General features: G+C 39.6%; 1 protein-coding gene and 2 long non-coding RNA genes across 3 annotated transcripts; all 3 read right to left on the bottom strand.

Moving 5' to 3' along the window:
• Positions 1–2,531: 2,531 nt before the first annotated feature.
• Positions 2,532–5,508, bottom strand: LOC140000490 (uncharacterized). The gene is made up of 3 exons (XR_011805543.1): positions 4,621–5,508; positions 3,792–4,102; positions 2,532–2,644 (listed from the first exon to the last, which is right to left on the bottom strand). It is a non-coding gene; the product is annotated as an uncharacterized lncRNA (long non-coding RNA).
• A 430-nt stretch (positions 5,509–5,938) lies between these two features.
• LOC140000421 (ubiquitin carboxyl-terminal hydrolase 42-like) lies at positions 5,939–10,735 on the bottom strand. The gene is made up of 8 exons (XM_072030305.1): positions 10,730–10,735; positions 10,563–10,645; positions 9,524–9,635; positions 9,007–9,147; positions 8,712–8,812; positions 8,107–8,248; positions 7,145–7,426; positions 5,939–6,345 (listed from the first exon to the last, which is right to left on the bottom strand). Exons 1-8 carry the CDS (start codon positions 10,733–10,735, stop codon positions 6,253–6,255), a joined length of 960 nt encoding a protein of 319 aa, XP_071886406.1. The 3' UTR covers positions 5,939–6,252.
• Positions 10,736–11,946: 1,211 nt separating this feature from the next.
• Positions 11,947–15,664, bottom strand: LOC140000489 (uncharacterized). Its single transcript, XR_011805542.1, has 4 exons — positions 15,425–15,664; positions 13,588–13,825; positions 12,642–12,842; positions 11,947–12,049 (listed from the first exon to the last, which is right to left on the bottom strand). It is a non-coding gene; the product is annotated as an uncharacterized lncRNA (long non-coding RNA).
• Between the last annotated feature and the right edge of the window lie 544 nt (positions 15,665–16,208).

Here is a 16,208-nt window from a genome sequence, read left to right as displayed (position 1 = left end):
TCAGGGCTTCCATTTGGCATTTCAGTTTCGAATCCAGAATAAAACCTATGCGTTATCTTCCAGACATGCCCAAAAGAAAGACATGCACATGCAAATAATAAAATTCTACCATCATTATGTCTGAAAGGTTTAAGTTGATTGCACAAACCACAAGTTTTTGCTTTAGCAGAATTATAAAGAAGTGGATGCTGTGGTTATACCTTGCTGTCGGTCCTCCTTTAGTGCGAGCTGTGCATGCGGGAAGATCTTCTGCACAACTTGTAAAATATTCGCTCCTGATCTTTTAAAAAGTGGCTTGAAAATGGGTGATAGTGCTTGTCCGGGTGAAGCCACGATCCTGTTTGATGCCGGAACAACCTTCTTCAGAGCCATGAAAAAGTCCTTTGCTTTTATTTTAATACAATTAACGTCTAGCAGCAACCTCTCCCTACTTGCATAAATCTGAGGATAGCATCGACGTAGAGAGCACAGCGCAGCTTCAGTACATAAAGATTTGATATCTGCACCACAGTATCCTAACAGACAAAAATCAAACATTACATCAGTCAAGGCCCAGGTTTACAACATGCAACATTTAAAGAATTTGTAATGCCAAAACCAAACAGGTTAACAGGGAATTCAAAGTGCTACCGCTCTGCAGGGAAGTTTCATGTTGCGCACTGTCTGATATCTTGCGCTTATGCAGCTGAAGCAGACTCCTCATCAAAAACTATACTCTTGAGGAAGATGCCCCAGAACCATTTAACGTTCTCAGACAACAAAAAGAACGACAACAAAGAGTAAATAGATGAAAGCATCTAACTCTGATTGCTATGAAGGCGTGCCAGCTGCCTCGTTGACTAGTTGTGCAGCAAGGCACAAGAGCTTGGGTACTGCCTGGTACAAGCTAAGGTTCTTTACAACTTGCTCACAAGCAAGAATCCATTTTGGTTTCAGTCTTACCAATGCATTTCTCAGCTAGTTCATCAAGCAACATGTCCGGTGGCTTAGGGGTCCCGTCACGAGTATGAATCTTGAAAATTTCTTTTCTAGCCTGGAAGCAAAATCATTGCGTTTTAGCTTGTCCCAAGTTTTCCTTAAAAATACCAAGAAACAAACAAACCAAAAAGCAAGCAAACAAACAAACAAACAAAAAAAACCCAGTCCTTCCTCAAAACCCCTCATCTATTAATACGCTTTTCTTACTTGCTCAACTTTCAAGTATTTTACAGTTATTTAATATACACTCTGCATTTTCAACCAGGAAATTGAATATTTCTTATTTGTTACACTGAACTTTTTCTAGGAACCTACAATGAAAGAAAAGGCATTTATAGCTTCAATAACAAGTTTCCAAACTACGGGACCTAATGACCCAGAGGAAAATACTGTAATGAAAAATTTATCCAGAAACATTTCTTTGTTGTCCAAATATCTTCTCTAAAACTTAGCAAGCTTTCATTGTGACAGTCTCATTACTTCATCACATTTGCTTTTCAGGCAGTAAATTCACAGAAAGCACTTCTGGCACAATGCTTCAAATTGCTACAATTACTATAAAGAAGAAAATAATTATGACTCAAACTACTACCACCGATCCGGGGCACAATCAAATGCAAACACGTCCCCTATTCATTCAGAAGTGAAGGATTGAGACCAAAAACACAACTTCATGATGAAAACGCCCAAGTGGACTAAATAATTAAGCAAACAGGTACAACTTTGGGAATGAAAGGTTTGATTATAGAACTAACTACTTGGTGGTATCATCCTGACCATATATATCCAGTACCAGATTTGCCCTCCATGGAACAACGCAGTGTCTCCACATATCACTCTTTTGTTCAAGTTGTCAATTATTTTTTTTTCCTATAAAGTTGGACTTTGCCATGGTAGAACTAACGTTGAATTTAAGTTCTCACCTCTTTATTTGGCAAGTTGAAGAGGAACTCTCTGCCAAAGCGTCCTGGTCTTCGTAAAGCAGGATCTATAGAATCCAGTCTGTTGGTAGCTCCGATTACCACGATCTCCCCTCTGTTATCTGTGCCATCCATAAGCGTCAGAAGAGTTGAAACAATGGAACTAATAGAAAAATATAGTTTTTATTTACTGGTTCAGTAAATTTTGTTACATTCCACATGACTTTCTTGATGCCGGAACAACCTTCTTCCTAGTAGTCATTCAAAAGTGGGAAAAAAATAGTCTACCAAGTCGGGTTTTTTTTTTTGGTTTGATAATACATCTGCAGACTGGTAAGTCATCAAGCACTTCAAGACTGTTTGAAATAATCTCTACATTAATGGAAAAGGAGTACTGCACACTTCTGCTCAGGAAGAAAATCACGGAAAATGTTCCGTGATGTTCCCTCGTGCTTTGGTAATGCTCTTTCTCAGTGTTTTTAGTCTTGTCCTTTCTACCTTGGCATCTCTCTGCAATAGCTGAGGAGGAAAGCTTTTTAGAGCTACATTCAGTGTCGCACTTGAGAGAGGAAGTTTGCCGCAATTTCTCACCAGGCTCAGAAGTCTCTTTGCCGTACAAAACATTTTCATTAGAAATGAGGTCACGTTCTTTTGATCTTCTTGGTTTCTCCTTGTCTCCACCGTCATCACATTGGTACTGTGCGAGGTATTCATCCTTCCCAGTAGATTTCGGAGGGTCCGCGACACTGCACAAAATAAAATCACATTTCTCACTTCTGCTGAAGGACGTGAAGATTAAGAGTAAAACCTTCCAAAGGCAAACAAACAAACAAAAACCTCCAGACTACAGGAACACTCGCAAAGATATGCCATTTAGAAACCTCTCCTGCGATAAGGACACCTTCTCCAGCTCCCAGAGAAAGTGTTTTTTCCCCTCTTGCTTCTGAAGCCATTGCACTAAAAAAGCACACGCATCTGTCTCCCTCCACATGCTGCTGCTCTGAATAAGAGCCAGAAGATTCAAAACCACCCTATTTGGTCTCCCCACATAGCCGAAAAAAACACCAGTTGAAACAGAGTTTTCTACCTCTCTCCCAAGAATTTACATTCACGTATCCTGTGACTGCAAAAATAGAAGGCGGGGCTCAGGAGGAACAGCCAGTGTTTGAAATGAAAAAAAGCAGCCTGTTTCTTCAGAGTCTTAAGCCTATTCTACTAGGAAAACAAAACAAAACAAAACAAGAGGAGAGGAGAACAACAGCGGGAAATTTACCTATTCTCCAGGTGTTCAATTGCAAAGCCTCCGCTGGAGGATCAACAGCTGTGAATTCAGCGTGCTTAGGAGAAATCAGATCTACGTCTGAACCACAACTATTTCAGTAGTATCACTAACTTATGTTACTCTGAAGAAGCAGTCAGCACCGTTTCTATGTTAGGAAATAGCTGAACAGAGTCTGTTATTCACAGGAATTATTCAGGCAGGCTTCTTTAGGAAGGCTGGGTTTCACTAGAACATTACTAGCCTGTAAGCCTCATGGCATCACCTTCCATCTTGACTGCTAAACCTCCTTGCTCCCTACTATCTTCTTTGCCAAGATACAGCTGTCCACGTTTACTTTTCCTACTTGGCTGGACTGAATTTAAGAAGGGATCTTGCAACTCTTCCTCTTGTTTGCCACTTAATCATCACACCAAATGAAAACTATTTGCCTTTCACCTCTTTATTTCAGGCATTCTTTCCTAGTGGTCATTTAAAAACGGAAAGAAAAAGTCCATCAGCTTTTTTTTTTTAATATCCAGCAGACTGTTAAGTCACCAAGCACTTCAAGACTGTTGGAAATAATCTCTACATTAATAGAAAAGGAATTCCTCAAACACACTGCGGCCGCTTACCTTTAATACACTCGTTGGATGAGACGGAGGTGTATTTCTTGCTTTCGCCTGCACTGGAAGGCTTCCCTTCCTTGTAAGGTTGTTTACTGCTCTCACTTCTGCATTGCTCACATGAAGAGCCATCTGGAGGATGGGATTCTTCCTTCTTCTCCCGCGTTATCTTCTGGAAACGAGGATCTAAGTGTTCCAAGGAGCCTTTCACTTTCCTGCTGTTTCTCTTTTTTCTTCTTTTTCTTCTCCTTTTTCTTCTTGTTTTACGCTTGGGATTGGCATTGTCAAAGTGGAGCACACAGAAACACAAATCGTGAAGTCTGAAAGAAACATGCAAGTTTAAAAGAGAAAAAAAGATGTGGCACTTGTTGCCTATATGAAACTTTATTTATTTTACCACAGGTGATGATTTGCAGCATGTCAGCTATTTTGTGGTGCTTTGTGCACACGCAACTTACTTCAGATGTAGCAAACTTAAGCCCTCAGATTGGAGGACCATAGGTCCTGGTTTGTACACAGATCATTAACAATGGCTAGCTCTGGAATACGTGCAAGCAGAAAAAAACTTTTAACCTAATCCAGAATGGTGTACGGATGTGTTTCCAACTATGTGGTCCAAAGCTAGTGCTCTGAAACAATTCAGCAACAGCTTTCCTATCTTCACTGATCAACCTAACAACATGATCCCCAGCCAGCTGATGCTATCTAAGTAACTTAGAAACTACCAGAAAAAAAAAAAAAAAAGGAGAAAAAAAAAAAAAAAAAGAAGGAATACATGAGAAGCACCCAGAAAAGAATTAGGATAAAAAATGCGGAGTATGCTGGAATCCTTGCTTACTTGGAATCCTTCTCTCCATGTTTATCCTTAGACTTCTTTTTCTTCTAGAACTTGTGATATTTTTGCATTTTTTTCACCACCTAAAAGCTCCTTTTCTATCTTTCTGTCTTTCCTTTCTATTTCACTTTCACTACCTTCTGCACGGGTAGATTTTCTTTTTCTGTTTCCTTCTGTTTCATTTTTCTGGCGACAGTTCTCCAAATGAGCTGACACAGGTGGAAGCGCATGTCTTTCACGAGAATGTCTTCCAGAATGTTGCTGAGATACCGAGCAACGATGCAAGTCTGCTCGGGGTGTGCTAAAGCGACGTCCATCTTCATCTCTCAAGAGGGAACCGTGAGGCCATCCACTTTTGTAATGATAATGCTTATGTGACCTGCCGTAGTAAGTTGCAGTCCATTTGTCAAAGGCTGCATCGCCGTGAGAGAACTTTCTCTCTCTACTGTCTCCTGTCGCATGAGGTGAATAGTAATCATTGGAATAGCTACATCTTTCCCACCTCCGTGCTTCATCTCGATAGTATCTTTCTCTGCTCCAACTTCTTTCCCCTTTGGATCGGTAATATCTATTGCTACCTTGTTCTGATCTTCCTCCGCTGCCAGATCTGTACTTTGAATATTTGACTGCTCTTCTGCCATTCTCAGGGCTGTTTCTTTCACCAGGGAAAGATCTGCACCTGCTTCCCTCCCAGTGCTCCTGCTTGTGACGCTTTTGATGAACAACTTCCACGCTCTGAGAACACCTCCTCTTGCTGGAAGGACCTGCTTTTTGACTCTCCTTCTCTTCACTAGGAGCATGTTCCCTCTTGCTTTGGTAATGCTCTTTCTCAGTGTTTTTAGTCTTGTCCTTTCTACCTTGGCATCTCTCTGCAATAGCTGAGGAGGAAAGCTTTTTAGAGCTACATTCAGTGTCACACTTGAGAGAGGAAGTTTGCCGCAATTTCTCACCAGGCTCAGAAGTCTCTTTGCCGTACAAAACATTTTCATTAGAAATGAGGTCACGTTCTTTTGATCTTCTTGGTTTCTCCTTGTCTCCACCGTCATCACATTGGTACTGTGCGAGGTATTCATCCTTCCCAGTAGATTTCGGAGGGTCCGCGACACTGCACAAAATAAAATCACATTTCTCACTTCTGCTGAAGGACGTGAAGATTAAGAGTAAAACCTTCCAAAGGCAAACAAACAAACAAAAACCTCCAGACTACAGGAACACTCGCAAAGATATGCCATTTAGAAACCTCTCCTGCGATAAGGACACCTTCTCCAGCTCCCAGAGAAAGTGTTTTTTCCCCTCTTGCTTCTGAAGCCATTGCACTAAAAAAGCAAATGCATCCGTCTCCTTCCACCTGCTGCTCTGAGAAAAAAGGCATAGGGGCGAGCGGGGAACAGCCAGTGTTTCTCCAGACAGTGGAGAAAAATGGAAAAACATTCTATGAAGGAACACAAGTTCTCCTTGAGGCACCAACCTGCATCAGAGTGATATGCTCAGTGCTGATCATTAGTTCTGTTCGTAACGCTGGACATACAGCATGGAATTGTACTAATTTAAATCCTTCCATTAAATACTATTAGTAGACAGATAAAACCGTAACGAACTTCCATAAGGTCTTGTCTTAATCAGACTGTGCTCATTTTACCTCGTTTCCTCTGACAAGCTGTTCAGCTGGCTGGCTGTGAGGGACTCCGTGATGATTTCTCGATTGACTGAAGGCATAGCTCCAGGCATCTGCAATCAAAACGCACAAGTCAGCAGACAAAAAAATACTATTTGTAGTAGTACTGAGGACTAGTCTTGTCAGAATTTCTCCATTAAATGGTAAGCAAGACCGTTTTGAGTTGTATGCATTATCTACACTTCAAAGATAACCCCAACTCACCTCCCAAAATCTACTTTATGAAACTTAGGAATTTTTAACTCAGCTGAGCTTAAGTTGACAAGTTCTAATGTAAGCTCAGGTCTGCAAATTCTAATGGGATAATACCACAAAGTCTTACAATCACATTTGTGCTGTGTTTTCTCAGTATTTCACCTGAATTAGGAACACAATAAACACTCCCGAATACATCATAGGTGAGAAATTCTCGATGGAGCAAATCTATGTTTCAAGCAATCCATTTGTTTTAGAAAAGAACATCTCAGAAGGTTTAACAGGTTCAACTCGGCAAGTGGAATCATCAAGTTTCAGTCCATTTTCTTTCGATTCATTAACTAACCTAATAGCACCATTTAGTGAATCGGTTTTTGGCAGCTCATGCTGGGATCTTCCTTCGTCAGCATTCTGACAGGAAGAACCGGAATGCTGCAATGTACGGACTACCTTTCCAACCAAAATTCCATTAGAGGACATTGCATTGCAATTCCTTTTAAATAAGCCCTTTGACTCCTCCTCAGATTTTCCTGAAGATTCTGCACCGTAAGGGACTGTGTTATCAGAGCTGAGTTTAGGATTTTCATTCACTGTTGGCTCCACAAAAATCTCATCAGAAACTTTTTTGCTTGTTTGCATTTGCTTCATTTGCATTACCGAATTTGTAATTGTGGATGAAGGAACAGCCTGGTAGAGATCTTCGTCCTCCGCAGCACTGCTAAGACAGTCAGGCTGTGACACAGTCCGACGAGCAGGCAATTTATTGTGAATACTGGTGGTGATCTTCTGTTTTCTTGACGGATCAGTAATTGAAGGCCTGGTAATTGTCTGGTTTTGAACACAGGCCATCGGTGGTGCTGAAGATGGCCTTTTTAGGGTGACACCAGTGGTCTTTGCGTCCTCTTTTATGGATCCATTTCCATTTAAACGGCTTGAATTCTGTATTTAAAAAGAAGAAATGGCAAGATGGATTAACGCAAACACTGCATTTAACATTTTGAAACACAAAACTCTCCTACTGAGTATTTCTACAAATGGTCTTAACACCTACAAAGAAAAACACACTGCCCTTTAAAGATAAATGCAAGTCCAATAAGCGTATTCAATTCCTGCTTTTGGTTTACAGCCGATTGGAATCAAATTAACATCATCTTTGAAAACCAGCCAAACAACTTAACATTACCTGCTGCTATTCCCAAATATATTTATTTTCCCCTTTAAACATACCCTGAAAAGCCTGAAGTAATTGTTCTGGTGCTCAGGAATAAGACAATTAGTTTTCCCTGTCTTAGCTAAAGTGACGACGATAGGAAAAACAAGTCCTCTTTTAAATGATTCGAGGATTAGTACACTCTGCTTAAATTGTCAAAGAGCGTAGCTCTCTGTGCTTTAGAAAGCTGTCTTGGAGGTATAAAGTAATGGAGTCGCATGGCTGCACAATTTAGCAGTAACCACTGTTTGAATGACTCTGGCTGTAGCATGAAGGCTGTGAAGAAAGCTGCAGCATGGGAAGGAAAACAAAACTAAGATGCTGAAAACCAAACAAAAAACCCCACACCAAACCCCAAACCCACTAGCAGTTTGGTGCCGTTACCTGCCCTCCCACTTCCCTGAATTACCTTAATCATATGAGGAAGAAGTCGTGGTCCCATAAATCCAGCCTGCTTACTATTAGCCCCCTGCTGACCAGGAGGGAATGAACAGGGATAAGATGGTGCTGGCAAGTAAAACGCACGTTCTCCAAGTGTCAAATCATAGCGCCTTCAGAAAAGAGCAGTGATTGTAGTTTAGTTTTTCTTTCAGCCTACTCTTGGATTAAATCCCATCCTATAATTTTAGAGGAACAGTTCATACGATACGGAAGCCTTCTCTACAGAAGGCTTCGCCAAGACTACAAACTGAAAAGGAGAGAACAGTCTTCCTACTAAGACTATCACTTTCAGAACAATAATTCATTCTTACACGACAGATGACCTTCATTTTTCTCCTTCTCTAAATTAGCCAGCTACAGGTAACACATAGATAGCAATTTACACAAGTGCTGCAGTTTCAGGCCAAGCAACAAAAGATAATAAATGACACAGAGAATTTCAGGTTAGACAGAACTGAATTAGACAAATAATAATCTTTCCCTGGGATAGCAAGAAAAACACTTGCAAAACAGAAAAATATCAATAACAGGAAAGTAAATCTCTTCTGAACACATGTTAAGATTTGTTATTACCTGATATAAAAAAGTATGTAAGCTTGCTGACCAAGAACTCTCTTAATGTCAGTACGGACTACTTTAGCATCATTCATCTGATACCAAAGTCCATTACCAGCCTGCAAATAAAGACAACCATTTCTTTAGGTGAATTGCACGTGTTCCAAATGAAATCACGGATAGGAACAAAATACACACGTGTCAAATAAAAATATAATGAAATCTTTTTCCCTAGAAACAGTAGCTGCTAGTCACGCTTTCACTGGTTTGCCAGCACAACCTTTACCCTGTTAGAAATGCTGTTGACTTCTACCTTTACATAGCATATATAGTGTCCTGAGTGACAGCTGACACCGTGATGTACCAGCACCGCGTATAAGGCATAGAGCAGTGGTTCTCCCATTGACTGTGACATGTAGGCTCTCAGGTCCAAATACTCCGGATATTTCACCTCCTAAAGAGAGACCAAGAAGATAGAAAATTATCCCAGAGTACTTCGTGGACTAGCCAGAGAAAAACACTTCCAAAAAACACAGACTAGAATTTATTTCTAGAATATATTTCTAGAAGATATTTCTTGATTCACTACAAATAAGTCTTCCCATAAACAATGTTTAAGACTAGAAGTTGCAGAGAACTGTTTCCTGATGAATCAGCCTTCTCAGAGGAAAGCATATGCTTCTTGTCAAGCGGGAACTTTATTGATATTAAGAGAAAGAATAAGCCATAGTCGTTAGTCTACAATTACTGTCTGAAAATATAAACAACTTTCAGCTTTGGGGGATGTCCCATTACACAATGATATAGTTGCATTACAGTGGTAAATATACCTTGTTGATCTTTCCACCTGTGAAATCTGCAAATCTTTTCAGTGATATTGTGAGAACCTTGGAAGAACGGTGTATGGTAAATCTCTTGGATGCAGGAACCATCTTATTACACCTTAAAAACAAGCAGAGATAAGTGTTTGAAGGCATCTTCTTTTTTCGCCCCCAAAACAAACTCGTTTTAATGTCTCACGCATGCCTATGCTATTTGAATGACATTTACTTGCATAATAGGTTGGTCTTTTTTCTTTTCATAAACCCATGCACTGCGTGTCAGGTTTGTTAATACAGTGAAGAAGGTAAATTCTCCCAAAACCCTGGGCATAGCAGGAACAGGAATCTCTCACGAAAGGGAATTACCAGGTTGGATGGCAAGGTACCATTTCTTGGTCTACAAAAGTGGCTATTTGAACTCCAATCCTGGATACATTCTTTCAGCTTTCAAGGGAAATACAAATAATGAAAGTGGAACGAGAGAGCCTTGGTCCCCAGGACTAGAAATTGCAAATAATCTCCAACATAGGTCGTCTATCAACATCAAAAATACAACAGAAGCACATGGTCATTCTACAGGAGGGAGACATTTAACAGTAGGAAGTCTTCATGTACTGAGCTTGTCTGGAAAGACACTGAAACTGTCTGCCATCCTTTGAAACTTTGAAACTGAAAATAGTTCAGTTTGATACATTGCCCGCTCCAAGGTAGGACCTACAGTGTAAGCAGTGAAAATTAGCCACTAGCCCAGAGAACAACGGAAACTGGGCAGTTTACATCAAGAAAAGTACTGTCGAGAGCTAATAAATAGAAAGAACAAAAGTATCTCTTTTTGAATTCTGATGGCAAAATACGAGCCAGAGAATTGCAAACCCATAGGGAATGCCTCTGAACAAGACTTCCCCCCTCCAAAGAAACAAAAATCCAAGTGTTTTATAAACTTCCACAAAACTCGTAAGTAGATCCGAAGTTTAGAGGTAGTCCAACAGAGTCATGCAACATATAAAACTGACATCTAGGATTAAGACCTAATTCGTCAAAATCTTACTCGCTACATTTATAGCAATTCTCTCCACCCAGCTCTTCAGGTTTCACAAAGAGTTCCAGAGCTCTGGTAACAGATGAAACCGCCTAGAGGAGCGAGAAAGAAGAGCGTAAAGTCACCGTAAATTCAAAATTCCAGAGACGTACTAGTAGTTTGTAAGAGAATCTTACTAACATACTCCAGCGATCTACTATGAGCACTGTGAAGAAGGAGGCAGAAAGAGCATGCTCAGCATTGACCTCACCTGGAAGTCATTTGACTTCGGAACAAATACTTTTCCAGTAGCCTAGACAGCATCTATAGTGTGCTTTGTCATCAATACTGGGGACAAATTCATCAGTCTAACAATTAGATGTACATTGGGGTAGAACAACAGAGAAGTATGACAGCATTATAATTTTTGCAGAAAGAGAATTCTTTCCCCTTAAACCCAATGCAAATGTGGAGACTATTTACATGGGTTCCACAGAAGGACAAAGTCCAATCCACTTCCTTAGCACCACCAAGCTCTTACGTTTTAACATTATATGTGGTTTGGTTTTTTAAGGTAAACAAGTTTAATTTAGAAAGTTAGGCATGTACTTAAACATCATGAATTATATTTAGAAAACATCTTACCTTTATATCCAAAGTGATATCAAGAAATGCCTCATACGTATCCGAAACTGCTTTGCAATTCAAGCACTTCACTGGAAGCAAAATATAAATGCTTAACCTTATGTGAAGGAGACTAACTGTCCAAATTCAAGTTGTTGCCAGATACTACTTTAGACAAACTACAGACTGCTTTACTACCGACAAAAGACACAGATCAGTTCTAAGGACAGGAATATTTTTTAAAGTACCTCTCGATCTTAGAAATCCTCCAAATATTTGATGAATGATGGTGGTAGCTTGAGAAGATCTGTCCAATCTGGAAATAAATTAGAATCAGACCTCAGAAGATTTAAGGCGCACAGTTAACTCTTCAAAGAGTTTTATGAAAACTAAGGATGATGTAGACTTTCGTTGCTGATAGTAAATAAGGCACTAAAAGGTGCTAGAGATCATTTTTGATAGTAAATAAAGGACTAGAAGGTGCTAGAGAATGTATGAAAGTGAACTTGTTTATGCTTACTCGGTGCTTCCATTCAAGCACGCTTCCTGCATAGCATCAACAGTATAGCGCAAGAACTCGTGTGCGTCTTCTTGACTGCCAAAACGGAAATGTTGTCCTATTCCTAAAGAAGAAGATGATAGTATTCACCTCATTTAAAAATGAAATCATTCTTGTATTTCTAAAATCTCTCTTCTTTCTAGTGTTAAAACCACTTATACACATCAAATAAGTATTTGAAGATTACAAGCTATCGAAAAGAAACACATCTGAAGCCACTTACGACTGAGGTTACTGATAACATGCGTAGGCTCGATGGCATCAACAGTGCAACGCAGGGCCTGGTTAATCTGAGTCTCCATTGTGCACATCATGCAAAAATCTTGTTCACGACCTGAAGAGTGAAAGAAGAAAGCATCCCAGTCCAGCAAAATATCCATAACTACAAACAAACATCTAAGTAAAATTTAAACTATAGATACGATATCCACTCTCCTTGCTACATTCTATTCTCCCAAGATGCCAATGTCCCAACAGTCTTGTAACATTTCATTTCACACAACTTTACAGAATAAAAATATCCACTAAGCCTGTATTCAAATGCATTTTGTGATGAGAAATCTAAAAGACTACTGCAAAGTCACATTTGTAAAGGCTGACAGGAATGTGAACTCCACAGCCTGAAAAATGTATTACTCTCTAAAATTACTACTAAATGCATTACTGTCCAATGCACTTCATTATTCCCACGAAGCAATAAATGATCCTTTAATAAATACATAAATAAATAAATAAATAAATTCATTCATTAAACAAACAGTGCATTAATTGCACTCCGTATGCTATTCGGAGCCCACTGCTAATACAGTGCTCAAAGCCAGCTTCTACAGGTAAAATCAGGCAAATAAGCTTGTCTCAGAATCACTGCTGTTCTTTCACCTTCAGAGTTGTCCAACAGATTTGAAATACTCTTAGAAAGTACTCACATGACTGGCCGTGCTCGAGAGAAAGCATGTAATTGGCAAGTGGGGGTGTGTAGGTCAAACACTGTAGAGTAGCATTAAGAAAACATGTGTTGCCAAGATTGTACAGGCCAACTCCAACACTTTGTGTTTCTCGCCAATCCATACAAATCTTCTCAGGTGGAAAAAGAATGCTCTGTGGTGGAGCAATTCCATCATTAACGACTGCAAGAAAGTTAAATTTAAAAAGAGATTTTGTTTGTTTGTTTCTAAGGAAGGTATTTAAAAAAATACTATTCTGCAGGAGCACCTAGAGGAGCTAGCTACAATCCAAGCCAGAAGAAAATTATTGCAGACAGCTTTAATACCGCCAAATTCAAATTGGCTGGTCAACACAATGTTTTGGGGAAAAAAAAAAAAAAAAAAACAGCTTTCGTCAACCATTTTAATTTTTCTAAGGCAAGGCTAACTGCCATTCTGTTTGTAGTACCTCATGCCAAGTTCCTCTCCATCTATAATCTTTAACCTGATTAACTCAACTACTGTTTTTTTCCTTATTATAACTTAAACCACAAGCTTAGACTTGAAATTATACGGAAAAAAGGTAAAAACTAGTAACTAGGAATGACGGTACCCCTACAGATACCAGATCTTTTCCTGAGCAATGTTATCATTCAAAAAACGTGTGAAAAATGGAAGCTGTGAATAGCAACAATCAAACACTTTTCTTTGCAAAACGGAAAAGACATGGATGAATCTGTGCATTACACAAAGCTCCCCAGATTTCTCTGTTGACTGTAAATATATCAAAATTAATTTCTGTAACATCAGTCACTTCAGTTGCCTTAGGGGATTCGCTTTTGAAGTCTTTGTTCACACTAGTCCCCTTCTCTATCAGTGCAACAAGTAAGAACTGCATTTTCTACTTTTGCTTTGAAGAAAATGGAGTCAGGATAAAGCTCACACTTACTTAGATCTCTTGGGGCAAAAGCCTTAGATTTTTCAGATGATCTACAGTAAATAGCACCTCCACGTCCTTGGGCCACAGAGACTTGGCTTGAATCTTCTGCAGGCGGTATCTGGCCCCAGTTTGCGGTGCGTGACATCAGTATTTTAGTACTTGGTTTCTTGGATTTGCCAGACCGCCTTGAAGAGGGCTTTTTAGACTTTGAAGATTTGGGCTTCTTAACTACGGTCATTGTTGACATCTGCGACAGAGACAGAAGTTCTGGTTGACGTAAGAATATCAAGAAGCATTCCAAGAAGAAAAGAATAGCAGAAGTCCTGTCACTTAATCTCAAAGAAACAGCCTTAAGAACTAAATCGCTGGTATGAATGATTTAAAAAGAATCCCCAAACTAAACACACAAAGTGAAAATTTCCATCTAAACTCTATCGGTATTACTTTTAGCTTCTGCAGAACTAGTGGCTGATGCCATTTCTTTCACTTCCGTAGGATTTTAATCCATTACAACTCTGGAGTCTTTTTAATATAAAAATGTAGAAGACATTCTCTGAGGGGAATCAGTTATTTATTGATTTCCAGAGTTGCACAATTATCTGTTAATTATTACCTATGATCTAATAGATAATTGTTGCAATTATCTATTGCTGGCGTTAGTAATGGAACACTATTACTTCACTGCCTGCGTTTTTCTGTTTCGTGTGCACAAAGGTACCCAGAACTCACTGCTCCTTTTCTTCTGTCTTTCCAGGGATCGCCCTCTACCTCACTGTCTACTGCACCAATCATGAGGGGTTTGTTGTTATTCTATAATGAGCCTAGCTTTTAAATACACCTTTTCTGGGCGTCACTTTGTGATAGCAAGTTAATTTGTGAGGGCTCCTCAGTCTACATCATGTGGTCGCTTTTTCCAGGTGAAAAAGCGGAGCCGTAAGTGGCAGTACACTAAAGCCCTGGCATGTTGAGATCCAAGAAGAGAGATGTTTGGCCCTCCTTCTCACTCCTGGGAACCATACACCTCAAAACCCACAGAGGATGGGCTATATCTCAGAGAAATCTTGGGAAAGGAGAGCATGAAGAGCACGTTTGCAAATTTATTTCTCCCTGGGCTTCTTCTGCTTCTCCACGAAATACGAGTTTGAATATAACTTTGGCAGCAGTACTTCTGGTGTTTTACTCCTACCACATTTAAAACTCCTACAAAAAACTGAAACGTTAGACTAAAAAGCAGCTCTTTCCGTTCTGCTTTGTAAAGTTGCACGTTTTCCTCATGCAAAACAACAGGGCAATGTAAGCTAGAAACGGAAATGCTGAATGTAAAACAAAACAAAACAAACCTCAGCCCTCCAGGACAAAAGCCAATAACTGCTACAAAGTCCTTTTTAAAATGCTGATTAGGTTTCAAGGTGATACCGCTTTAAATAAGCATAATTGTGTGTCCGTAGGCAGAAGCATCCATGACAGGATGAACTTCTATACTTCATGTTTTGTTACTGTCTTACTGTAGCACACAGGGACTTGTTACCTATAGGGAAACCACTAACCTAATGGAGCGTTTAAAACATAAGCTAGTTTGTTATACCAAAATGACTGAGAGAACAAAGCATAAAGTGCTTTCAGATTTCTAGCACGCCTTGATTGCTATCCATTAAACTTCAGACACGTTAAACAAAACACAGTAAATAAGAAAACTCCTAGTCCCACAGCTGGCAAATTATGTGCAGAGGTTGTAACTAGAACTTTTTTCCCTTGACATTTTACATTTAAGATTGATTTTAAATCCATTCTATACACACTTTCCGTTCCTGAAAAAACAATACGCAAACCTGAAAAATGCATTTACACGAGAAATGAAGTCGTCCTTGTCCGACTGGAAGACTAAGGTGACAGCTCCTGGGCTCAGGGATTTTCAGATAAGCTCCGATCTTCACCAGTGACAGCTCCTTTTTTCGGATTGAAAGAGAAAATGTTTCAGCAACACACTGAAAACACACTTAAGGGACAAGAAACAAAATTAAGACTGTAGTGAGAAGGAGAAAAGAAAAACAATACTGGGGAAGAAAGGAAAAGGTAAAGGAAAAAGGAAAAAGGAAAAAAGCCTTGATCTTTATACTGACCAACGAGATAAGCCCTACACATTTTTAAGTTTATTTTTGACAACTGATTGAGGCGTTACCAGGTATTAAGTACGATTCAAGAGCAAATATTAACACTAGAAAGAAGAAATCCGATCCACCACCACCGTTTCAAAATACATCCATTTCTAATGTGGAGATAACGTCTCTCTGACAAGGTAGTAGAAAAAATGTAAATACCGACAGAGCTTCCTCTCCCGATGTTCCATATACATACCGATGCTGTTCCTACACCTACGCTCTGAGCATAAATTTATGTTGACATGAGTATCGGGTGTTACTCCTCTCTTTGTTTGCCTTGAGAGACACACCTCTTGTCCACTGAAAAGTAAACTCAAGATTCCAGATCAGTTAAGACAGTTGCTATCCCCCCATTCAGAGTTCTGCAGCAGCACTGTTCAGATGTGTTTAGCAGTCTCTTTAGAAAACGTTATCACTTAGGACCTGCTTCTCAGTAGGTACACGTTTGGCCTCCGCTTAGCAGAGAGTCAA

The sequence above is a fragment of the Anas platyrhynchos genome, chromosome 32, assembly GCF_047663525.1.
Source record: "Anas platyrhynchos isolate ZD024472 breed Pekin duck chromosome 32, IASCAAS_PekinDuck_T2T, whole genome shotgun sequence".
Taxonomy (NCBI): domain Eukaryota; kingdom Metazoa; phylum Chordata; class Aves; order Anseriformes; family Anatidae; genus Anas; species Anas platyrhynchos.
The sequence above is the reverse complement of the archived record's forward strand: the minus strand, read 5'-3'. Positions and strand labels throughout refer to the sequence as shown.